Source organism: Ursus maritimus, unplaced genomic scaffold (assembly GCF_017311325.1).
Source record: "Ursus maritimus isolate PB19 unplaced genomic scaffold, ASM1731132v1 scaffold_18, whole genome shotgun sequence".
Lineage (NCBI taxonomy): Eukaryota > Metazoa > Chordata > Mammalia > Carnivora > Ursidae > Ursus > Ursus maritimus.
The window spans coordinates 42,357,176-42,384,618 of NW_024424230.1; the positions used below are offsets into that span (position 1 = coordinate 42,357,176).

The 27,443-nt window shown below is 37.3% G+C and overlaps 1 protein-coding gene across 1 annotated transcript in view; it reads left to right on the forward strand.

Moving 5' to 3' along the window:
* The window catches only part of CDH2 (cadherin 2), a 184,082-nt gene extending 175,143 nt beyond the window's left edge, over positions 1-8,939 (forward strand). The window contains exon 17 of the mRNA XM_040632382.1: positions 7,120-8,939. Coding sequence (XP_040488316.1) covers positions 7,120-7,326 — 207 coding nt within the window. The 3' untranslated portion in view covers positions 7,327-8,939. The remainder of the gene's footprint in view (positions 1-7,119) is intronic.
* The last annotated feature ends 18,504 nt before the right edge of the window (positions 8,940-27,443 follow it).

Consider the following 27,443-nt stretch of genomic DNA (forward strand, 5'->3'; position numbering starts at 1 on the left):
GTGAGGGCAGTGTGGGGCACATTGGTTTGGTGAGTACATGCATGCACCAGAGGAACGCATTTGGAAATGTTTCTCCAAATGACTACAGAATCGTGACTCCGAATGGGATTGTACGATGGAGAAATGTGGACGAGTCGGAAGACCAAACATTCCACACGAGAAAGGCCCTTCATTTGGACATAGGAAGAAAGTCTACGGAGGTGAAGGTGTCACAGAAGAAAGTAAAATGAGGGTCTAGCGATGAGATGGTCAGGTCTGTGGGAGAATTCAGGGAGTTGAAACTGTCAAAAGGCCTAAGTCAGGTAACATTCAAATAGACCTCGTAGATTCTTCCATGTAAGACACCCATGAAGACTTACTCAATATCTTTCTATAACTGGATAGATAAAAATACATTTATGTAAAGTTTTAAAACAGCTGAGGGCACCTAGAAAGAATTCAAGCATATTTTATAAATACATGGAAAATGCAAACAGATTTCTTTATCCCCAGGTCTTCTTCGATTTAGCACAGTACCGAATATTCCGAAGGAAGAAGAGTATGGTGCGATTATAATTGGGGTGTTTTTATAATGTAAGGAATAAGTAAGCTCATGAGAACATTTTCTAGTTTGCTTATTTAAATAATCAATGAGTGTTGCCTTGAATATCAAAAATATAACATATTTCTAGTCTGATAGGTAGAGTAAAACAAATCACACTTTTTTATTTCAACCACCGACTTTCATTCTCTTTTGAGATTTTTAAATATGACCTTCAGAGGGTGAAAAGTTGAAACAAATTCATTTAATCTCAACCCGACAGTAGGTATTAGCATACCTCCAATAACTTTACTAATCCTATATATTTCTTTATCTCAGAAATACAAAAACCAAGGACATATTTCTGTTAAAAGACCAACTTTTGACTGATATTTAAAAACTTACAGAAAGTGCTTCTAAAATAACTTGCATGAAACTACTAAAGCTTAAAACTTTTGTCTTTTTTCCCTTATTAAATTCATTTGTCCTCTTTAAAATATCTCTGTCCACTTCTTACAGTAGTTGAGCATTTGTTTGAGTTCAAATCTAGCTGCCTCACCGAACAGCTCTGTTACCCTGCACAAAGTCACGGTCCTTGGTTTTAACCTCTTGGATTTCCAGCTTTCATATGTATATATAAAATGAGGATGATAATAAAATCCTCTTTTAAGATTTCTATAAGGACTGAATGAGATAATTCACATAAAGTGTTTGGTATAGTGCCCATCACATAGTAAAATCTCTTAATTATTACCAGTGTCATGTTCGTTATTAGAACAAGTTACTGTTCTCTAATTATAAATAAAACAAATTCCTCTCCTTCCAAAAAATTGCTTTAAGTAAAGTGAAATTCTCAGAAAGGGACATAGTAATGTTGACGTTCAGTCACAGAATTCCACTGTAATGTAAACCTGGTATACTTTTATGTCCACATGTGTTTTAAACCTAAATCCTAGCTTCTTCTGAAAGGAGCGTCTATAAATATGAACAAGGTGAGGAGGTGAGAACCCAAGCCCAGGACAGCAGTAGCAAGCTACCTTCTAGGATGCCTGCTGGATGTCAGGCCCTGTGGTGGACTGCAGGGTATGAAAAGACTATCAACATCCTTAGCAGAAAAGGGTGTCACAATCTAGTGTAACCAAAACATGACAATAAAAGTAAAGGGGACCCTGGGAATGACTCCCAGTCATGATTGGGGGAAAAATCCCTGCTGTGGAACTGACATTTTAAATGGGCTTTCAATGGTGGATGGATGGATGGATGGATATTAATCAAATGAGAAACTGAGTGGGGAAGTTTCAAACATAGGAAATCACATTTCAGCTAGCAGGAAATGAATGTACAAATAACATAGGGTACACAAAAACATGACATTTTTAGATTTGGGGGGATTTTGGTGAATAATTTAGTTGTGGTTGCTGGAGTTGAGAATAGCTGAGATGGAAAAGGTGCATGGACACTCCAGGTTCACGGAATGCTCTGCTAAAGAGTTTTAATTTTATCCTGTAGGTTACCCAAATGTTTGAGTAACGCCTTCTAGTTTTTTTTCACGTCCACACACCTCTTCTATTATTCACTGAAACTTTTAATCAGTTTTTAATTTCATTTTTTAATAGAGGTAATTGTTTTAAAGTGCTCATGCACCAATGAAAAATCATCTTACCCACCCCCAGCGGAACCCCTCCCTTATTTGGGAAACACCACAATACGTGATGGAGAGCAGTCAGCGTTGTACTTGGGGAGTGACTTCAAATAACGTCTGAGAGAGAAACCACTAGTAGTTTGTAGGAAAGAAGCAGGAATAGTTCTGGCGAGCGGCAGACCAGGTAGAGAGGCTTTTGCTGTGGTCCAGGCAGGATATAAAGAGGGCTCGAACTAAGGCAGGTGGCATTGAGCTAACAGAAGACAGAATGTAGGGGAATCAATAGGGCTCTTTCCTCTTATATCCCTCCTGTGTTCCCTCACTGAAGAATGTGGGTTTTTATAGCTCCTGTAAAAGCAGATCTCCATCCATAAAGCATAGGATCAGAAGTCTATAAATACAAGCTCAGCAAGAATTCAGCCAGAGCCACAGGCTTTTTCATTTTACAGAGACACCTCAAAGTATAGAAAATAGTTCCGATTTATCCAGAGTTCAAGATCTGCCCCTCCAGGAAAGGTCAAACAGGCACCTACTCTTCTAGATTTAGTCACACCAGGTGGAGAAGAGAAACACGCGCAGTTAGTTGGTGGAGTTGACAACAGTACATTACACTTCGTGTGGAATGGTGTCCACACCTAAGAATAAAGGAATCCCATAAGGGAGGACCAGATGGGTACGTGGCCCACCGGATTTCTCCTGCATATTCACTCTGCTTGCGTGCCTGTCATTTTCAGTCTTTCAGAACTTGACTAGGATCTTTTTAGAATTACCAAAATAGTACCCAGAATTTATATAATTTATATGATACCTCATCCACAAGATGAGGTATTTTATTCTCAGATAAAATCAGTGCTATTCCAAGCGGACTTAGGTTACTTAACTTTCAGCCTAGAAAGATGGCTTGCCTAAGAGTTCTTGAAAAGTTCAGGGATTTTCTTTTTTGTAATTATTTAAAACCTGAGACGGTGTGCAGTGTTCTGGCACAGTACAATGATCTCTAATGGACTGCATGGCCTTAACCTCCAAAAGAAGGAAGGAAGGAAGGAAGGAAGGAAGGAAGGAAGGAAGGAAGGAAGGAAGGAAGGAAGGAAGGATTGAGGGAAGGAGGAAACAAATTAAAAAATGACCAGGATGATCCAAAAACCAGGGCAGGAGCTAAAAGAAATTTAGAAGAAATGCATATATTTTTGAATCTCCGTAGTGAGTAGGGGACTGGACTTTCAGCAGTGTTATGCTTATTTTAAGGCGTTGAATTAGGTGGCTTAGACATGCGATGGAGGGGCTCAGGTCCTTTTATACTCCAGTGAAGACCAGACAGCGTCCCACGTTCGTCCCTAAGTCGTAGTGAACACAAGCCATTGCTTCCTCTCCACTGAATCCATACACATTTGACATCCTGCCACTGACTCTTTAGAACTAATTTTTGTCTTAACCTTTTCATGTTTCCAGTTTGGTGCCGACACCATAAAGACTGGGCAGGGCTCTGCAAGTATTTCTATTTAAATTTTGAATCGTGATCAAAGCAGATGACCTGAACGTGATGACCTTGGTCACTGTCTCTGTTCTGTGCATTAGAAAGCAGTTTTACTTCAGGTCATAATGAAAATACCGCGGGTACCCCCTGCGTTTCAAACGCCCCCCTGCGTTTCAAACGCCCCTCCGCGTTCCGCCCGTTCACGATGGAAGACCTACATCAGCGCTTGGCTTCACTAAGGAAATCCAAAGACAGGTTCTGCTTTTATGAAACAAGGTGAAAAGTGAAAAATCGTGCAGAGCATTTGTTTTGCAGGGAGCTGTTAGAGAGGCAGCACGCACCCCAGGCAGCGAGAGCGCCCCGCCGGGCCCCTTCCCCAGAACTACCTCCGCTCCTCACCATCCAGCTGCCCAGCTTCGAACGGTGGCTCTGAGCATCTCTGCTTCATCTCCATTTATCTTGTGCATCTGTTAGCAACATGTGTTCTAAGGCACCAGAAAAGCCTCAGAGGCATTATTTTTGGGGTCTGGGAATGCTCAAAAAATGTCCTATATAAATGAATGGTAATTGCTACTTTGCGTTCTGCCATTTCAGCTTTCGGAAGGTTTCGTCTTCGCGAACGCTCTACTTTCGGATAGCCCAGGAAACCTGTATTTGTCTTCAGAAACCAAGTCTCCTTATTAGGACTTCCTTTGTTTTCTTGATTTGCCCTCAGATCTTGTGGGGTCCGGTTCTTGTGTGGACCCGACGTAACCCACGCTGAACTAAGAGAATCGCCTGTTGCTTACGTTTGCAGTTGCTAGATTTTGCTGGGAAAAGGGGAAAAAGGGCACATGCAAACCTTTTAATTTAAACTCCGTGAGAACAGGTGTGGGATCTAGCTTCTTAATAGCTGTGGCCCCTCCACTAAGCAGAATACATGGTAATATACCTACTCAATAATTATATTTTGAATTGAGTAAATAAACACAAAGAAAATGAACGAAGGTGCTTTGTTTAATTTTTACCAGCTAAGGCTGCAGTAACTGACCACTCCCAAGTGTTGATGGCTTACAGTAGCCAAGGTTTACTTCTTGTCCAAATTCTCTGTTCAGCCAGCAATGGCTGGGTCCTCGTGTCTTCTGCCTTTCAGGATCCAGGCAGGAGGCAAACTCCCAGCTGGGGCAGGCCGTTCTCCTGGGAGAAGGGCAAGAAGGAACTGGTGGAAACACACCAGACACAGGTCTTAGAGTCTTCGCGTTGCTGCTGACGTTGTGTTGGCCAAAGCCAGCCCATAGCCATGCCTGATAGTGGGTTTGGGAAATGAAGTCTGGTCTAGGGAGACACTTGTGGGTAGTGTGGGCATGTGACCCACCTACAAGGAAAGGATAGTGAATCACTGAGGACAGTAACACGGTCTACCACAGAAAGGAATGATGACTTCTGAGAAATTATAGTTTGTGATTTTCAGCCTTAGCAAAATTGCCTGGTTGCTTATTCTATAAATATGATAAATAAAATCCTTTCTAAAATTATTTATGTTTTATACATTGGAGTAGTTCGCTGAAAACGTGCTTTATTTTACCCTGGCTTTTCTGGGCTATACGTAGTCCAACCAGACATGAGGGAAAGTAGTGGTTAATTAAATGGTTAGGATGGCTGGTAAGAGAGACTTCGGGATGGGAAACTGGTAGTGTGTACTTTTCGCTCTTGCTTTTGATGGAAGTCAAGCAGCTCCCATTTTGTTTCTTAAAATATTACGTCTTCACATTTATTCTTTTTTTTCAAGTTCCAAAGCAAAAAATTTTTCACTAAACTTAAAAGGTTTTTTTTGTTTTGTTTTGTTTTGTTTTTTGGACTAATATTCATTGAGTGCCAACAGGGCAGACACTGTGATGAGCCCACGGGTGCTTTTATTCTATTTAGTCTTTATAATAATCTTATTATTGTTATTACAACTGCAGATGAGGAAACAAAGCCTGTAGAACTTAGCTGAGATCCCACAGCCAATACTGCGTAGAGCTGGGGTGTCACCCAGTATATGAGGGGTGAGAGGCCTGATTTGTTCACCACTAACCACTGTACATACTGAGTCGTACCTCAGTTCTCATGCTCCTTTGTTCTCTTCCTCCTCTATCAACTTGGAGAATAACTAGATGAACATATACTGATTACAAAGTTCCACATACACATCCTCCTCAAATACATGTGGACTGGAAGGATTGGTCCACGGGACAATAAGGGAGGCCACCATACCCCACTAGCATTTAAAAAGCAGAGTGAAAAGCAGATGCTGGTATGTCTCAGAGTTCTAGAATGGAAGTGGGGGAAAATTAGAGAGAACACCAAAAGGACCTAGTTGTAAACCGTAAAGATTTTGTAGAGCATAATTACGAATTGGCTGCAGATACATGAATTATATATTAAAAAGCATCTTTTTGCACGAGTTAAATTTATAGATAATAATTTCATCAGTTCTTATTTTTTACAATAATTTTAACGATCTTTAATTTAGATTTGCAAGATTCCCCCCTCCCAGTATTTATACTACATACAGACGTTCGATTATTACTTTTGTAGGGCCTATAGGAACTAGAGGTCAGTCACTCCATTCTTAAAAAATAATCCCTGATCATAGTTTATCAATTAATGTCACATTTTATGTTTTATGAAGAACGTAAATGTTATAGCAAGTAACTTTCCTTATATTGTGATCACAGCTGGCCAGTTTTCCTTTTTCCCTCATTTTCCTTTGATTTTCCTTCTTTTTCCTTCCAAATTTAGGTCAAATATGCCACTTCTTCCTTGAATGCCTAGCTTTCAGTGTTAGTCTGGATTTTTTTTTTTTTTTTTTTTTTTTAGCATTCGGGTGATTTTTGCCTAGACTTTGTAGTTTTATTACTTATTTATCATTTATTTCACACTGTACTACAGTAACGCCTGTTACGCTAGATTACAAGCTTGTCAAAGGGCAAGGACCATATGGCACTCATTTGTATATCCCTGCCTTTGCCTTGCATGTATAATTCCTGTTCAGCCTGTTCGCTGTCAGAATCCTTTGCCTCCGACTCTGGATTAGCGTCCACGTGTGACATGATTTCATAGCCCTCTGTATTATTTCATGTTAAGTTATTCCAGAGGTAATTACTCACTCAGGGCACTATTATACAGATACTTTGCCAGACTTCGAGATCCCTCCTTCTCAGCCTCAAGCAGCTGGCCATTAATTTCTGCCACCTGTCAAGCACATGCTCCAGTCATTTCCCCCCCATTGTATGTCTTGGCCTCCCTGAGCTAGACTTCCTCGGGTTCTTTCCCACAGAGGAAAGACTTCGTCCAGCTTTCAAACATGGTGAGAACCCCAGTTTCTGTAGATTGAAAATGTTGTTGTCTGCAGGTGGAAACTTATAAACAAGTGTTTGATCCCATGGGACCCCTAGGAGCTGCTTGTGGTTTGCAAATTGTAACCCTTTCTGCATTCTTTCTTTGTGTTTCCAAATTTAGGGCCTTAAAGCTGCTGACAATGATCCCACAGCTCCGCCATATGACTCCCTCTTAGTCTTTGACTATGAAGGCAGTGGCTCCACCGCTGGGTCCTTGAGCTCCCTTAATTCCTCAAGTAGTGGCGGCGAGCAGGACTATGACTACCTGAATGACTGGGGGCCACGCTTCAAGAAACTTGCTGACATGTATGGTGGCGGTGATGACTGAACTTCAGGGTGAACTTGGTTTTTGGACAAGGACAAACAATTTCAACTGATATTCCCAAAAAGCATTCAGAGCTAGGCTTTAACTTTGTAGTCTACTAGCACAGTGCTTGCTGGAGGCTTTGGCATAGGCTGCAAACCGATTCGGGCTCAGAGGGAATATCAGTGATCCAATACTGTTTGGAAAAACACTGAGCTCAGTTACACTTGAATTTTACAGTACAGAAGCACTGGGATTTTATGTGCCTTTTTGTACCTTTTTCAGATTGGAATTAGTTTTATGTTTAAGGCTTTAATGGTACTGATTTCTGAAACGATAAGTAAAAGACAAAATATTTTGTGGTGGGAGCAGTAAGTTAAACCATGATATGCTTCAATACACTTTTGTTACATTGCATTTGCTTTTATTAAAACACAGAATTAAACAAACAAAAAAAACAAAAACTCATGGAGCGATTTTATTATCTTGGGGGATGAGACCATGAGATTGGAAAATGTACATTACTTCTAGTTTTAGACTTTAGTTTTCTTTTTTCACTAAAATCTTAAAACTTACGCAGCTGGTTGCAAATAAAGGGAGTTTTCATATCACCAATTTGTAGCAAAATTGAATTTTTTCATAAACTAGAATGTTAGATACATTTTGGTCTTAATCCATGTACACTTTTTTTATTTACTGTATTTTTTCCACTTCACTGTAAAAATGGTATGTGTACATAATGTTTTATTGGCATAGTCTATGGACAGTGCAGAAACTTCAGAACATGTGTGTGTATTATTTGGACTATGGATTCAGGTTTTTTGCATGTTTATATCTTTCGTTATGGATAAAGTATTTACAAAACAAAGTGACATTTGATTCAATTGTTGAGCTGTAGTTAGAATACTCAATTTTTAATTTTTTAATTTTTTTTTATTTTTTATTTTCTTTTTTGTTTGGGGAGGGAGAAAAGTTCTTAGCACAAATGTTTTACATAATTTGTACCAAAAAAAAAAAAAAAAAGGAAAGAAAAGAAAGGGGTGGCCTGACACTGGAGGCACTACTAAGTGTGTGTTTTTAAAAAAAAAATGAAAAAAAAAAACAAGCTTTTAAACTGGAGAGACTTCTGACAGCAGCTTCGCCTCTGTATTGTGTACCCGAATACACATGATACATCTCTGACCCCAGCGTTCTGAATAAAATGCTAATTTTGGATCTGGTGACTGGTTTGAACTTTTTCTTTTCTACTTGAGCTGCTACGAATGTTGCAAAAATCCCAAGTATTGGAGTTTTGTCGAGAACAACAGTTTGACCGAAGTATGTATTTGGTCTTGTACCATCCACCCTTGACGCCCTTAGCGTGGCAGCCGTGGCCAGTGCGCGACGGAGAGAAGCACCGCGGATCTTACCGGCACCGAAGAAAAACAGATGATGTTCGTAACTTCGGTGAACTTGGTATAATAATTAGTATCACTTACGCTTTCATTCCTTTCTGCTCAAGCTTATGGTTACAGCGACTCTAACGGGCCTTTCCCATTAGAGCACCGGCGTTAGGAAAACCTTGGTTAAAAAGTTACAGGACTGGCCCTAAAAACCGCACGGGGCACCTAGTAGCTCAGGTAATTCACTGAAGCCATTTTCTGTACTTAGCGAACTATACTTGGGTACTTCTGTTTATTGACTATTTTTTTCTGGCTTCACTGAGGTATCATTGATAAATAAAATTGTATGTGTTTAAGAACCACACCATGATGATTTGATATATGGATACATTATGAAATGATTTCCACAATCAAGTTAATTAACACATCCATCACTTCACATAGTCACCTCTGTGTGTGTGTGTGTGTGTGTGTGTGTGAGATGAGAACACAGAAGATCGACTCAGCAAATTTTAAGTATACAGAACAGTATTAGCCATATATAGAGAGTCATGGAGAACAAAAAAGGGAAATGATCCTACTAAATTTTGTAAAATTATGCATGCATCTTAACAATGATTCAGAAGTGAATTTTAAGAGACTTGAAGAAAGTTTTGCTGTATTTTCTATTTGCTTCGTGATAATTATCACACTGTGTTATATTGTACAGTTCAAAAAACATTTACATAATATACTTCCTCTAATTAGCTCTGTGTCTTTTTGCTTAACATAAAGATTATTTTATATTAAGGAAATTCACTTTTCTATTGATTCACTCTGTAAGCAATACTTTCTTGTTACTTCTCTAATCATTAAATGCCAGGGGTTGCCTCTGGGAATTTCCGTAATGAAACTTACTTAATTTGCTAATTGGAGTAGTCTTTTTAAAAATGGATTCTTCGTCCGTGCCACTGTGTTGCTGTACAGCCAAATGAATACTGAACTATTTTTTTAATTCAAATGCTGAACTTAAATTTGCCTCCTTTAGGTAAACAAACACTCTCCCAATTATTTATTTATTGTTGACATATAGTCACAGATCATATCTAATACTTATTTTTTTTTAAAGATTTTATTTATTTATTTGACAGAGACAGCCAGCGAGAGAGGGAACACAGGCAGGGGGAGTGGGAGAGGAAGAAGCAGGCTCACAGCGGAGGAGCCTGATGTGGGGCTCGATCCCAGAACGCCGGGATCATGCCCTGAGTCGAAGGCAGACGCTTAACGACTGCGCTACCCAGGCACCCCATATCTAATACTTATACACATTTTAAGCATTAATAATAAGCATTCTCTACATGCACAATCAGTAACTATCATAAACAATCTTTTTCAAAACTGACTCTTTTTGCTGGAAGTAATCCATGACTCTTTTTTATTTTGTGAAAACACTTTTCAAAACAAACAAACAAAAAGGAAACCAATAAAAAGTGGAAGCCCCGCCCCTGCCCTGCTACAGGAGTAACTTTTGTTAGCTCTTTGGTGTGTCATTTCTAGTCTTTTCCAATAAGTATCTTTACACACACATTTCCATTAAGATTCTGTTTGGTTTTCGTGAAAGTGGGATTGTATATTACATACTTTCTGTAACTTGCCTTTTTCACTAAGCCATGCACCTGGGAAAATTTTCTATATTAGTGTGTGTGTGTGTATTTATATCTGTATCTATATATAACTATATATAGATATGGTTGCTGTATAGTATTCCTTAATATGGGCATATGGTTAACTTGGCCATTTCCTAAGTAATTTGTCATTTTCAATTTTTTCACTACTGAAAACAATGCTACAATTAACATTCTTTGACATAGGTCTTTCATGGGCTATTTCTCTAAATAAGATGTTTGGAGATGGAATTGATGGATTAAAAAATGTGGAGAGAAATGAATTAAATATGACTGAAATTATAAGTATTTTAATGGCATTTAAAATTGACTTTTAGCTAAAAGTAGATGAGGTTTTCTAAAAGCCAGCAACTTCTTCTTTTGGCAAAAGGATTTTATGCGGCTCAAAATAGTAACCACAAAATGTAAGACAATCTAACCAAGGCCTTTTTCTTTGGAAGGTAGTCTTTGAGTCGGGCAACAGTACTAGTTTCAAGTACTCTGAAATGACTGTCGCCATGTGATGTAATAAAACCTTGACAACCATATTTGCGAACGTGGTTTATGGATCCCATCCAGAAACATGTTTCACTAGGTTGTTCCTAGTGATTTGGATCTCTTCGGTGACATTACCCAGAAAAAAAAAAAAAAAAGAAAGAAAAAAAATTGCGTACAGAGTGGTAAAATCTCTGTGCAATGGGCTGTTTTCCGTGATAAAATATGTGTGTTTTACATTTTAATGAGACGGTCAAGTTGCCCTGATAAAGACTAAACCAATTGACCTTCCAACCAACACTTTGTGCAAAAATCTGTAGACCTTCGTCTGCAGCAATCGTGGACATTACACGTGTTTAAAAGTTGTCCCAATGTGATGAGCGGCGAGAGATTGCTCAGGCTAATTATGACTTCCCTGATTACTAATGAGACAGAATGGTGATTTTTTTCCTTATGTGTATTAGCCATTTGTGTTTCTTTGAACTGCCTATTTTTATTTCCCTGTTGAATTACTTGGCGTTTCCAATTAATTACTAAGAACTTGTTAAATGCATTCTTTTTTCCTGGTCTTTTGCTAATCTTGTAAATTTGTCTATGGTGTTTTTACCCACTGAAATTTTTGTTTTATGTCCTTTACTCTCTCAGTATTTTCAACCGTAGATTTTCGAAAAGGTCTTCCCACCTCTAAATTAGAAAGTTGTTATCCTATATTTTCTGGGATTTTTTTATTGTTTTGCATTTACTCAGCTTTTTAGTTCACCTAGAAATTCCTTTGTATGAGGTAGAAATCTAACACTTAAAAGAAATTCTAGATACATGATCTATTTTCTAAACGTCACTTGTCAAAAAATCCAACCTTAACCCAATCGTGTGAAATAACGCATTCTTCATACACACAATTCCCATTAAGTGTATGTTTGTTTCTAGATCATTTATTGTGTTCCATTGATCTTTAATTCCTGCACAATGCTAAACTGTTATTCCAGGATATCAGCTGGATTAGCCACTCGTTTCTTCTATTCAAAATTTTCTATACTCTTTTCCCACATTGTCTCTTGTGCATGAATTTTAGAAACACCGAGTTCCATAACAAATTTTATTGGAAATTTTATTAAGTTGTGAAAAGGTAGTCGTTTCATCATTTATCCCGTCCAATACTATGTGAATCTCTCACTTTTGAAATCACATTTACACTTTCATAGAGTCTTATTGAACATTTTCTTACACTGTTTTATGATTTTAATTCCTATAATGAGTGGGCTCTACATCTCACAGCATTGTCTTGAGTAATTCTTTTACTGCTGTAGTGGAAATTTATCCACTTTTATGTATTTATCTTCTTTTCGTCTTACTTTATTCCTATATTAGTTCTAATTGCTTTTTGGTGATTCTCTTGAATTTTCCTGACAGACAATCATGCTGCAAATCATGACAGTTTGTTTTCTCTGAGATTAATACTTAGTTCATTTTCTGTATAGTTAATAGTAATGATCGCAAGCATTTTGTTGTTTCTCACTATTGGAGGAAGGTTTTGTATATTTTGTCATTCTATATAACACCAACTATAGATATAAATATATTTCATGGTATAATTGGATTATTTTGAGATTTTATGAGTATACATATTGAATTTTATAAAAATTTTCTTCATCTACGAAAATTATAATATATTAACCCCTTAATAATAGTGAATTATGCATTAATTTTCTAATATTAACCAAACTTCTCTGGAATAAACCCTGCTTGGTCACAATGTTATTCTTTTTTTTTTAATTTTTAAAAAATTTTAACTCCAGTATAGTCAACATACAGTGTTATATTAATTTCAGGTGTACAGTATAGTGACTCAACAATTGTATGCATCGCTCAGTCCTCATCATGATAAGTGTACTCTTAATCCCCTTCACCTATTGTACACATCCCCCCACCCACCTCCCCTCTGGTAACCACCCTCTTGTTCTCTATAGTTAAGAGTCTGTTTCTTGGTTTGTCCTTTTTTTCTTTATTCATTCGTTTTGTTTCTTAAATTTCACATATGAGGGAAAACATGATATTTGCCTGTCTCTGACTTATTTCACTTAGCATAATACTCTTTAGATCCAACCATGTTGTTGCAAATGTCAAGGTTTCATTCTCTTTTATGGCTAAGTAATATTTCAGTGTGTGTGTGTGTGTGTGTGTGTGTGCCACATTTTCTTTATTCATTCATCTATCAGTGGACACATGCATTGCTTCCATAATTTGGCTATTTTAAATAATGTCGCTATAAACATAGGGGTATGTGTATCTTTTCGAATAAGTGTTTTCATATTCTTTGGGTAAATACCCAGTAGTGGAATAACTGGATCATATGGCAGTTCTATTTTTTAATTTTTTGAGGCACTTCCATACTGTTTTCTACAGTGGCTGCACCAGTTTGCATTTCCACCTACAGTGCGTGAGGGTTCCTTTTTCTCCACATCCTGACCAACACTTGTTTCTTGTGTTTTTGATTTTAGCATTCTGACAGGTGTGAGGAGATGCCTCCTTGTGACTTTGATTTGCATTTCCCTGGTGATTAGTGATTTTGAGCATCTTTTCATGTGTCTGTTGGCCATCTGTATGTCTTGTCTTCTGCCCATTTTTAATTGGATTACTTTGTGTGTGTGTGTTGAGTTGTGTAAATTCTTTATATATTTTAGATACCAACTCTTTATCAGATAAGTCATTTGCAAATATCTTCTTTCATTTAGTAGGTTGTCTTTTAGTTTCGTTGGTGGTTTCCTTTGCTGTGCAGAAGCTTTTAATTTTGGTGTAGTCCCAATAAGCTTATTTTTGGTTTTGTTTCCCTTGCTTCAGGAAATAGATCTAGAAAATATTGTATGGCTGATGTCAGAGAAATTACTGCCTGTGCTTTCTTCCAGGATTTTTATGGTTTCAGATCTCACATTTAGGTTCTTAATCCATTTTAGGTTTATTTTTGTGTATGGAGTAAGAAGGTGATCCAGTTTTTCTTTTTCTTTTCCTTTTCTTTCTTTCTTTCTTTTTTTTTTTTTTTTTTTTGCATGTGGCTATCCATTTTTCCCCCATCATTTATTGAAGATATTATCTTTTTCCCATGGCATATTCTGGTCTCCTTTGCTGAGATTAACTCACCATACAATTGTGGGTTTATTTCTGGGCTCTCTATCCTGTTCCCTTGATCTGTGCGTCTATTTTTGTGCCAGTATCTTGCTCTTTTGATTACTACAGTTTTATAGTGTATCTAGATAGTGTGATACTTTCAGTTTTGTTCTTATTCAAGATTGCTTTGGCTATTCAGGGTCTTTTGTAATTCCATACAAATTTTAGGATTGTTTGTTCTATCTAGTTCTGTGAAAAATGCTATTGGTATTTTGATAGGGATTGCATTAAACCTGTAGATTGCTTTGGGTAGTACGGACATTTTAACAATATTCTAATACATGAAGAGGAAATATCGTTCCGTTTGTGTCATCTTCCATTTCTTTCAGGAATGTCTTATAGTTTTCAGAGTGTAGGCCTTTCACCCCTTTCAGTGTTTATTCCTAGCTATTTCATTATTTTTGGTGCAATTATAAGCGGGATTGTTTTCTTAATTTCTCTTTCTGCTACTTCATTATTAGTGCATAGAAATGCAACGGATTCTGTACCTTGGTTTTGTATCCTGTGACCATACTGAATTCATTTACCAGTTTTTAGGGTTTTCTATATATACTATTATGTCATCGGCAAATAGTGAAAGTTTTACTTCTTCCTTACCGTTTGGATGTCTTTTTTTTTTCCTTTTTCTTGTCTGATTGCTGTGGCTAGGACTTCCAGTACTATGTTCAATAAAAGTGGTGAGAGTGGACATCTTTTCCTTGTTCCTGATCTTAAAGAGAAGGTTCTCAGTTTTTCACAATTGAGTCTGACATTCGCTGTGGGTTTTTCATATATGGTCTTTATTATGTTGGGGTATGTTCCATCTCAACCTACTTTGTTGAGGTTTTTATCATGAGTGGATGTTGTACTTTGTCAAATGCTTTTTTCTGCATCTATTGAGATGATTGTGTGTGTTTTTTTCTCTTATTGATGTGATATATCTTGTAAATTGATCTGCAAATATTGAACCACCACCTCAGAAATAAATCCCACTTGATCATGATCATAATGTTATTCTTTTAATGGGCTGATGGATTTGATTTGCTGCTATTTTACTTAGGAATTATAATTCATATGTGATTTTCTTGTACTTTTCTGTTTACTTATGTTCTTGCTCAGTTTTAGTCTGAGATTTATGCTAGCCTCACATAAAAAATTAAGAAGACTGCCATTTTTCTGTGCTCAAATTGTCCATATAAACTGAGATTATATATTCATAAAAATTTTTAGAATTCTACTACAATTTTACCATTGTGGTGATTAGGTTTCCCCAATAGGAATTGGTATATTCAGGCATTATGTTTTTTAACCAATTTTTCCAATTTTTATCTTCCTAAAAAATTGGCTATTTTATGTAGCTTCTAAAAAATTTATTGATAGAATGTTACATACAGGGGCGCCTGGGTGGCTCAGTCGTTAAGCATCTGCCTTCAGCTCAGGGTGTGATCCCAGAGTCCTGGGATCGAGTCCCACATCAGGCTCCTCCACTGGAAGCCTGCTTCTTCCTCTCCCACTCCCCCCACTTGTGTTCCCTCTCTTGCTGGCTGTCTCTCTGTCAAGTAAATAAATAAAATCTTTAAAAAAAAAAAAAAGAATGTTACATACATATTTTAAAGATCTGTTGTATAACTTATGTTTCCTTTTCTCCCTTTTTATCTTTTGCTTTTTTCCCCTTTTTTCTTCAGCAGAGCTTAAAAGTGTCTACTTATTGTTCTGTTAAAAGAACTAGTTGTTTTGGGGCTCCTGGGTGGCTCAGTCGTTAAGCATCTGCCTTCGGCTCAGGGCGTGATCCCGGCGTTATGGGATCGAGCCCCACATCAGGCTCCTCCGCTATGAGCCTGCTTCTTCCTCTCCCACTCCCCCTGCTTGTGTTCCCTCTCTCTCTGGCTGTCTCTATCTCTGTCAAATAAATAAATAAAATCTTTAAAAAAAAAGAGAACTAACTGTTTTATTTATTGATATAAAATATTTATTCACTTGCTTAGAGGGCACACATTTTTCTAACTCTGTAATTTTTGTTTTTCAAATAATTGGTGTTTTACTAATTTTTGATTTATCAGTTCCTGAGAAAGGTTTACTAACATTTCCCATTAGTGTTTTGGATTTGTGTATTTCTAGGCCATATTGATATGTGCTGAAAACTGTTCTATCCTCAAGTTTGGATTGTAGCTTTTCTCAATGGGAAATATCTTTCTTGGCAACTTCTAGTGCTTTCGGCTCTAAAATCCATTTTGTGTGATATGAATATTTGTATAGCCATCCTGTCTTTCTTTTTCTTTTTTAAGATTTGCCTGAGGAAGCTTTGTCCATCTCTTTATTGAAGACTTTTGGATAATTTTGTCTTTTATATCTCTGTAAACAACATATTAATTTACATTTTTTATTTCACTGCCATTTTCAAATGGGGGCTATAAGAGAAGACTGGCCAAAACATCAGTCTTCCATAATGATTTGGTTTTTACAATGCACTGTCTTTGCACCCAGTAACCTCCATTCATGTATTTTTAGAGTGACCTCCGTGGACTGGACATGTGAGGAGTCACTCTCAGTAATCGTTCACACTGCTTTTTGGGGTATCTCCTAGCTACCAGCATGTGAATTGACGTCATTGATGTAAAGAATAGAAAAAGCACTAAAAAGCCAGATTTCTTCCCCCCTCATTTTACAGTAGCTTTATAGTTGTTTATTTAAAATCCTCTCTATTATTTTCCCTCATTAGGAGAATAAAAGCATCATTTTCATATTTAAAGAAAAAAACTGGAAGACCGAAGCTAAGAGATTCATACTGTCCTGAACTCATTCAGAATGATAGTAACATAAAACAAATATAAAATACCTGGTAGTATTTTACCATGTGTTCAATGAAAAAACAAACAAAAACCCTCCTTCCTAGAAAAATATCATTTGATTGACCCCCGTTAAGAAGGCATTTGAAGGGAGGGCAGCAAGACCCTTTCTCTTTCTTTTTCTTGATGCAGTAAATTTAGTCTTACTGTAGATACTACTTTTTAACTGATCATTAGTGCTTCTGCAAGATTGATAATAAAAGCCCCTATATCACCATTTTTTCCTGTCTATTAGCCAGTCTGATTAAGAGTTCAGTGGTTGGATGGGGCGCCTGGGTGGCACAGCGGTTAAGCGTCTGCCTTCGGCTCAGGGCATGATCCTGGCGTTGTGGGATAGAGCCCCACATCAGGCTCTTCCGCTATGAGCCTGCTTCTTCCTCTCCCACTCCCCCTGCTTGTGTTCCCTCTCTCGCTGGCTGTCTCTATCTCTGTCGAATAAATAAATAAAATCTTTAAAAAAAAAAAAAAGAGTTCAGTGGTTGGAAGAAGAGATGATGGATGCTTCAGCAGCTAAAATGAGTTTGGGGGAGATTATTTGTAGACGTAAAGTGATTTAGAGTCCCTTAATTTCTCTTACAACGAACGATTGTGCTGACTATAAGTATAGCTTAAAGTTGGAGAATATATTCACTCTCTATGGGTTGTTTTAGCAAAACAGGTGCACATATAGAGTTATGATACTGATTATTTTAAGTGCCTGCTCTTAGGTGGGGTTGGGATGGGGTGGAGCAGGTCTCTCAAAGAGAAACATTCCTGTGAATCAGAAGCATGATGGTGGACAGGTATTTTTGAGGTATTCTATTTCTCTAGAATCAATATATACTTAACATATTGGATTCATTTATTCCATTTTTAAAGTTGGAACATGTTGATCTCAAGAATGATTCGTAAAAGAATTCATACGTTTGGGAATGTACGGTGACCTTAATTACTAAATGGCTGTCTGCTTCTACAGTAATCTGTTTCTTGATCTTTCTCTGTAACTAACATACATGGAATAAGAAACCCCAAGTTTAAGAATGGTGACTTTTATATTTTATATGTCATTATATAGACATTTGTCAGTAATAGTTTATTTTTTTCAGTTTCTACCTTTTGGGAAAACTAGTTCTCATGGCAGAATTTTAGAGTGTATTGCCTTTTTCTAATAGGGTACTTGTGGTAAAGTCATTTATCGTAGTAACATCAGAGGTCAGAGGAGAAATATGACCATATTGGATAAGAATATATCTAATTTAGATGATTTTTTAAACTATATTTTATAATGCTTTCCTTATTTCATTAGATATTTTCCTGTCTTCCTGTTTCAACTCCATCTCGATCGTTAAGTATCAGTAAAGGCATTAGAATCACAGACTGAAAGAAACTTCTTCTGTTTGCCCCAGTGTTGTCTCACCTTCTGCATTTAACTCATGTCACTGCACTAGGATCTCTGGGACTTTCAGAGTAATTCAAACTGAATCAATGTCCTGTCTTCCGGGCCTCGTTATGAATTATAAATATACATTATAAATTGAAGTTGATCTCTCTTGTATTTGCACAGAACGTGGCCTCATAGACTATATATGAACCGAAACAGTTGCCAGTCTCAAAGAAACCCATACATGTATACACATTCAGCAATGTGGATAGATTTCAATAATACTGAATTCTTTTTATGTGCAGAGATTCTATTCTATTCACTTGGCCTATTAGCTCATTTAATCCTTCCAGCAACTACCTTCTTTCTTCCCTCCTATTGGACTTACCGCTTCCCTCCACAACTGAACAATTCTAAGATCAAGAAGCTTCATACGATGACTGAGTCCCAGCCAGGGGACTCAGTGCTGTTGTCGTTGTGAGAAATTTCACCTCGATGCCCTTCAGTAACAATAAAGCTTAGCATCCATGACTTTGAATCTGAAATGCATATTAACGGTCAGATCGCTTTCCTGTTGCCCTGTTTCTTCAGATGGAGAGGCCATCTGAAGTTCCGTGGCTCGTCTACTGACACTCGGCGGGTCAGTGGCAGAGCTGAGACTTGAGGCCAGCTCTCCGGCCCCTGAACTCACACTTATGTCTACCAGCTGGCCGCAGCAGGCATGGAGTGAAAATCACAGCGCCGGCGAAGGAAAGGAGAAAGCTGCTCTATCGCTCGGTATCATTTTTACGTTGGGGGGAGCCGTATATCATCGCCAGCTCTTAGACATCAAGACAGTCAAATATTTTAATTTCCAAATGTAAGGTAAACTTTGAAATTAGTTCAACATAAATTTTCAAACTAAACCACATACGTTACAAGGAACCATACACGTCCTAGGAAACACTGAGCACATCAGCGAAGGTGCGTGTGACCTAAAAGAGAATCAGAGACGCTAGGATCAGAGGGAGTTCTTTTTTCTTTTTTTTAATTTAATAATTTCTCAGACTTATTAAGTCCTTTTCTCTCACTGCTGACACCAAGACTGGCACATTCTTAGCATTCTCATTCCTCAGTCTGTCCCCAGTCCCAGGCAGACAGCGCTGCGCTCTGCTGACCTCAGGGTCTAGAAAGCTGCTCAAAGCCTCCCTCTGCTCTCTGGCACCATCGACAATCTCACTCATTCCTACGTGCAACGAGACCTGCCTGCCATCTCTGGCCCAAACGTTTCATTTTCTAGTTGTAAGCCGAACAATTTTGGAAATCAAAATAACATTTCCAGGCTCTAGGGGAACATTTAGTCTGCTAGCAGAAGCTCATTTTCTTCTCCAGGAAGAAAGATGAATCTTTTATTCTGTTTCTTTATCCAACATAGCTGGTTTGTTTCTCCAATACACTAACTCAAGGCCTTCCCGAACACGCAGCAGCTTCAAGTGCCTTGAGGAGAGACTGAAGTTGACCAGAAGGCCTAGAAGGATTTTCTCTGGGTTCAGATTCCCCTTCTGCCCCTAAAGGGCTGCATAGCCTCTAGTAATTTGTTTGCTCTTTCAGTGACCTTGACTGTAAATTAGGGATGCATCACAGGACAATGCTTGTGACCCAGCGTAAGCATTCTGGAAATGTTAGCTACTTTTATCTATAGTTATGAAGACACAGTCATATTTATCTCCATGCTCGTATGTACTTTTATAATTTACAAAAGAAGAAAATGTTCTCATTCTCAAAAGCTTCTCCACTTTAAGTTAGTGCCATTTCTTGCATTTTTCAAAAATGATGGTCAAGGTTCAGTCCGAATTTTTATAAGAACGTTATAATTCTGTAATACGTATTCTTTTTACACATTCAGTGTAAACACTTACCTTGATAGGGGACTTTATTTTACTCCTTAACGTTGAGGAAAATTCCTATGTTAGTTTTACATCCTGTGTTTTAAACTCTTTTACCGTTATTAAAAGCAGTATTCAATGTGTTTTATGGAATGTACTTGGCCCTAGTGAAGCTCGTTGAAGCAAAACTGCATGATCCCAGATCCCAATGGCCAGAATGCTTTAACACCTGTCAATTTTGTTTCCTTAATCGCCAGATCTGGAAAAACATGCAAGTATATCCAGGAAACTTGGAACTACAGGAATTGTAAAAATTGATTCAATTGCCTGGAAGTGATAGTTCCTAAAGAGATCAAACTTTATTACTTTGGAGATTTTCCTTGTGGACTTGGGTGTGAAAATTGCAGACTTCATAACTCAGCTCTGTGGGCAGAATCATCCATTTTAGCTTGGCTCACCTAATTCTAAATCCACTTTCTAGTGTTCCCCTTCTTAATAGTATCATTCCTCTTAAAGCCTTTGACTGCATATATAGAAATCTTGAAAAAATTAGGTCATCATGAAACACTAAAGTTTAATAACTGGATGTACAGGGCATAGAGGCAAATATATCAAATTGCTTTTTGTCAATCATGATTACATTTTTTTAAGAACCTAATGCTGGTATCACCCAGTTTATTAAGTCACTCAGCACAATTGAAGAATGACAAATGAGATAATTGATGTGAAGACACTTTAAAAACTGGAAGGGGCTGTATAAATGTTAGGTTTGAAATGTTAAATTAGTAACTTGAAAAAGCGAATGGCATAGGTATCATCAAAAAGAGGCTATTTAGATAGAAGCTTCAAATATACCTCTCCCTTATGTACTAAAAGCGAGTACTTGGCGATCCCAGAATATACTAATGTCACAACCCAGAAAGACAGAACAGATAGAGAGATGTTTGTGCATTTGGTCCAGTATTTGTTTGCTTGTTGCTTTTATTTTTCCAAATAATTTATTGTAACTGTGACTTCTTTTTAATATCGAGGTATAATTGACATATAAAATCACAGTAGTTTCAGGTATACTATGTAATGATTTGATATGGGTATATATTGTGAAATGATTACCAGAACATTAAGTTCTGATACTAAGTTTACTTAATATCTATCCCTACACATAATTGCATTTTTTTCTTTTGGTCAGAACGTTTAAGATCTGCTCTCTTTGTAACTGTCAAATATACAACACAGTATTGTTAACTCTAGTCACCATGTTGTAGATTATATCCCCAGAACTTATTTATAACTGGAACTTTGTGCATTTTGACCACCTCCACACTTGAGCTGTTAATGGTGGGATAAAGTGATTCAATGGTATGCTAAAACAATTCCTTGTCCTTTGACAGCTACTGTCTTTGACTATTTCTGCATGTTAGGTTGATTCTTCTATTGTCAAACCATAATTGTAACATGACTACACTCATTCTCTAGGAGAGATGGAATATGTGGATAAATCATGGCATTCCTGAAGAATGGAGAAGCTGTAATTTCAGCTAAGAAGACTGGAGTCACCCATTAGTGTCAGGGTGCTAAAAGCATGGCTCTTCAGATGAGCATTAAGTAACTATTCCCCAGGTCAAACACAAAAACACCAAAGAGGTAGCAAGGGTTCTTTTAAGAAGGAAATGCAGCCAAGAAGGTAGAGAGACTTGAGGAAGAGTAGGGAGATGCTCGAATGTGCCTATACATTAGTACACCTAAGGGTCCTCCAAAAATACTAATACTTGTTTCCTAACCTAATATACCCAAGGCCCACCCAGAGCAAATGAACCTGTCATGCAGGCTCGCCCAAGAGAAGAACCTGTCCTGGTTTGCCTAAAAGCATTGTTGGCACTGTGACTGAAATGCTTGGTAACCATATGGTTACACTAATTAAGAACGTGGCCCAGGATGGGTTCCAGAGGAAGCAGACTCTGAGATAATTGGCATGCAGAAAGTTTATCAGAGAGGGCTTTGGGGGTCACGTGTATGGATGGGAAGAGAAAGAAGTTGGATTAGGGAGAAGAAGTTGGGCTGACTTACAGTCTCAATGAAGACCTCAGCTGACATCTTAGGGTGCTGTAAAGCTACAGTGGCTCTCAAGGGTAGTTACAAATTGAGATGAGGGGACCACACCTACCTACATAGACCAGTCATTGAATGCAGGCCCCCCAGGAGGGTTTTTGACCTTGAGTGCGTAGACCATCTTCAGGGGAGCTGAGGCAATCTTGGAAGAGGGCTGTCAGTAGGGCTATCTGGCAGCAGCAATCTCAGCAACTGGGCAAATACATTCCTCAGTTCTCTAGAAGGTTCTGGGCGGCACACTGTATTGAATACTTATTAATTTGTTTTAACTTTGGTAACTTAGCCATTTTATTATGTGGCATAATTAAAGTAAATTAAAGTACCCGGTATAAGATCTCCCCCTATAGGAAAGAAGTCTTTGTTGAGGAAGATAACTTCTTGGGATCGAGACTGAGGGCAAAAAGAGGTGAAGAGAGTGCCACAAGGAAATGACAGGAGTGGGGTGGGGGTGGGGGAATGGAGGGAGGATAGAGCACAGAGGTAAAGGTGGGAGAAGATATATGATTAAATAACACTGGGAAAAAGTTTAATATCGGGGACATTTGATACGCAATTTCAATTTGTTTGCACTGTTGTAAATAAATCACCCCCTCTATTTCCAGCGTAAAAGACATGTCCAAAATTTGGGAGATTTAGCTTTGTTTTTTGTCCTATTGTATGTTTTGGGTGTTTTGTGGAAATCATGTAAAGAGTCAGCAGAAATGTTGGTGCAGTGGGGGTGGCAGATTGAAACAGAAGTAATGGAGTTCTTAAGGACACTGAGACCCCAGGAAATAGCTAAAATTACAGGTGATTTTTGTTTTGTTTTTACTACTCCTAACTTTTGTCCACAGCAATTAGTTCATATATGGAAAGGGCTGTATGCTTGCTCTGGTAGCTGCCAGAAAGAAAATGGAAGGAAAGTCACTAGGCCTTAATGTGCAGCCAAACTGAAAGGAGAGGAAATCCAAAAAACAGAAGGGGTGGGAAATGCGGAATGCATTCCCAAAAACACGAGAAAAGAAAGAAAAGTAATTTGATTCAAAAAGCCCACAAACATTCTTCTGACAAATGGAGATACACTCTTTGTGTAAATATCTAGGAATATATTTCTACCATTTAAAGGAGTTCCTTCTATCTAGGGGGATGCCTGGGTGGCTCAGTCGGTGGTTAAGCCACCGACTCTTGATTTCAGCTCAGGTCATGATCTTAGGGTCATGATATCAAGCCCCATGTTGGGCTCCATGTTGGGCTCCTCGCTGAGCATGGAGCCTGCTTGAGATTCTCTCTCTCTTCTCCTTTTGCCCTCCCCCCCTCACTCATGTGCATGCACTCTCACTCTCTCTCTCTCTTGAAAAATAAAATAAAATAAAATAATAAAATAAAATGAAATAAAGGAGTTCCTTCTATCTAGATTGTGAATATTATGACCCTGAATATTTTAATTACTTGTTAAAACTGTCTTTGCTTTCCTTCAACTATCCAAATTCAGCAGATAAAATTTGCATGTACTTGCACATTAGTAGACCAATTAATTGGTGTGCATGCCCTAATTCTATTAGATTATACGTATAGAAGTTTAGATATGGTATTAATGGTATTACACTGTGCTGTTTAGTCCTGCGTAAGTAACTAATTAAAAAAAAAAAATACTAGAGGTTGGTTCCCCAAGATAAAAAAAAAAAAAATCTAGAAAGTAATAAAGTAAATTTAAATTTGTTAAAGGGAGGTAGCATATAATTAATTCCCACTTAATATATATTAAGTAGCATTTTCTAAAACAAATTTAAAGCTAACTTTATCCTCAGAGCTTTGAAAACTGCTTTCAATTGGGAAAAGACAATTGAAGATTGATTCATCTTTTTCTTCTCTTACAACTTTATATCACCTTAAGAATGTTGGTGTCAGAAATAAGAATTATGTTATAAAATTCATCAAGATGCAAATATGTGAGCATAAACATGGTCTATAAACATTGACTATATTGTCAAATTATATATATCCAATTTATGAATACCATGTGTGATTTTCCAAATGTGTGTCTATACTTTTAAAGAAGGTTAGAAAAAATTGGTGTTTTCAAAATAAATGCAAGCTGCAAGTCTCCATTTACAGCAGATGTTTTTCTGACTTGACTATCTGGATTCGACACTTTCTTAATTAACCAAAGTCCTTGGTTATTAGTTCAATTTCTGTCTAGAAAGCTTAAAACGTAGTTCCTACATCTCTGACTCCCTCCTAATCCTGCCGTTGCGTTGTGTTCACCATAGGTATTGTAGAAAAGCAGGGAACAGAATTTTGAGAGAAAATTAGATCAGATGAGTGTGTAGATTTTTTTTTCATGTTACCTAGGGATACATATTAATGATTATTGACTAAAAATACATATTAAAAATAACAAAAAGATAAATCAGCCATGTCATGTTGTGATCACAAGAATTCATTCTGCACGTCTTACACTTACTGATGTGCTGTAAATAAATTATCTTACTTGATCCAAACATCAATCTGTCTTACAGTTAAGTAAACTAATGTTCAAGAAAATAAGTAAGTTGCCTAAAATCACGTAGTGAATTACAGAGTTTGAAGGAAAACTCAGGCATGTCTATAATCCTATTATTTTTAACCACTACATATTCTTTAAAGAAAGTTTTTATTTTAATTATAATAAATATCCATACAAACTGATTTTATCGCTAATAAAGCAAGATTTCAGACTTCACTTCTAAATTTTGCATGTTCTGGAAAGATATCAGGCTTTTAACAAATTTGAAAGATGACCTTATCATTTCAGTGCTGTTAATGTTCCCAGCAAAGAGAAATAAAATGTGGAATTTCAGGATGTTCGTTATCCCAACATAGAATTTACTCTGTATTTTGAATTTGAATGAATATAGCCATTCATCCTGCACTCTTTCTTCATATTAAATTGGCATTAATAAAGGCTTCCTTTTCAAGCAGAATATCTTTAAAAATTGAGTGTTTCGTTACTTTGAGTAAAGTGAATATGTCAGCCTCCTACCTCAAGTTGTTTTGAGGCCAAGCAGAAGTAACTACTTCAGTTCAAAACAGGAAAAGAGGAGGTAAGAAAGAAAAACATATGATCTAAAGAAGAATGAGTGAGAACTAGACTGCCATGTTTACTAGGAGGAGTTTGCAGGTAGCCAGATTCATGGCATCAGGAAAGATGTACAGTTTAGTAGAAAGAGAAGGGTTTCGAAGCTTGAAGTCCTGAGTTAGCATCCCAGAATGATAATGAGTAATGATATGACCACATAGGAGCCACGTAGACTCTGGCCACGTCTGCATCCTTATCTGTACCATGGTCCTAATAACAATGCCCGCCATGTACTTAATTTAAAAGGCTATACTGAGAAGCAAAACAGAAAACATATAGAAAAGACTCTGTAGATGTAAATGTATATAAATATTAATTTTGATCTTTTAACCCCAACTGGTGATTATCACAGTAGTTGTTCATTATGATTAAGCCCATGACCTGAGTCTATAACTTCAGCTCAGTTTTTTCATGGTCAAGACAAAGTGAAATTAAAAACATAAACTAAAAATATTTGACCTTCCCTAGATAATCTATCTTCTGCTAATATTACAGTTGCATCCCCAGTGCAGCCGAATAATATAGTCATTCATATAGATCAAAGAGTTCAGTTTTTAGTGAAGTCTCTTAAATAGGTTTTGTTAAGTTTAACATTTTCAATGGGAATAAAAAAATGTTTTTTTAATCATTAAGAGACAAATCCTGTACTGCAAGAAAAAAATACAAAGCATTAAGAAAGCACATTTCACTTTGTCCTTTAACCTAGAAAGATACATAGTCATTCATGAATGGATATAGATTGTCTGTACTTTGCTGAACACCATGCCAAGCACAAGTCTGTAAAGGGATTAAGACTTGTGGTCTTATAAGGTGATATAGGTCTAATAAGGTGGTAAGTCACATGACCAACCACTACATAAGGTAGTACATGTATAGCAGAAATGGGCCCTACTTCATTGGAACTATTAAAGGGAATATATAGCTCCATTTTGAATTACCTCTTCATCATGGCAATATTTTATATGAGTGTGGATGGATAATTTTCGTAAGCCCAAAAGAACATTCTAGAAAGGAACAACATAATCAAAAGCATCAAGGTGTGTGATTAAAAGGCACAGTTTAGGAATGGTCAGGCCATTTGACACAACAGCTAAATAGGGTAGAGTAGCAAGAAATTAGGCTTACTTGAAGTGAAGACAGGTTTAAACAAAGTTCAGCCCTGTGTAGCATGCTAAAGAATTCAAAATTTTATTCCTTGGGTTATAGAAAGCTACGGAAGAACTTGAAATGAAGGGCAGATATCATTAGTTTTGTTGTTTTTGTTTGTTTGTTTCCTTTTTTTTAGTAGTCACACCAGTAGCTCCATAGAGTCCACAGGGCCCAAATAAAATATTAAAAGAGTTCCTATGTACTGATAATATTATCGTGATTCTGCCATATGTAAAAAGTAAAAACAACATGAAATTGTAAAAATCAATGTGCAGAAATCTGACCATGTTCTGATATTTCCCATGTTGATTATTTCAATATTGTTTTGAAATGTTAACTATGAAATCATCTCAATTATTTCCTCATCTTCCCATACGCTAGCATTTAGCCCAGTACAGAAAGAATGCATGAGGGTGAGCTAAGGTTACAGGAAGAGACACGTTAGACATCCACTGCAGGAGTCCAGAAGTGAGATGACGGAGTCACAGATGCTTGGCTTTGTCTGTGGGCCTGGACAGAGATGGGTAGATTAAACAAATTTAAGAGGTGTTTCAATATGGTTTGAATAAATGAATCCATAGAGCAAATAAAATCCATAAAACCAAGGAAATGATTATTGATGGTTGATGGAGAGAGAAAAAGACTAGTCAGCATTGGATTTACCACATTTACCAGGTTTCTAGACTGGCAGTTAAGACCACAGTCATTGTTACTAGTCTAGGGAGGGTGTAAAAATGAATTTCAAAATAGCATAATGCCAAAATGCTGCTGTTGCAAACCAACCAAACCACTAGGTGGTTAGTCTCTCCTTCTTGCTGTCTACTGAAGAAAAAGAAGAAAGGGAAAGCCACAAGAAACAGAATGCTGAAATCCTCACTGTGAATTGAACAACAATATAATCCTAAAGCCCAAGGTCACATTGTAATCCACTTATGTGGACGATATTCAGGATTTGGGGGCACTAATCCAATTGACCACTGAATTCCATAGGCTTAGTACAAAGGTCACACTTATCGTGTTTTCGGTGTAGATATGACTCTTTTCCAGACTCTTG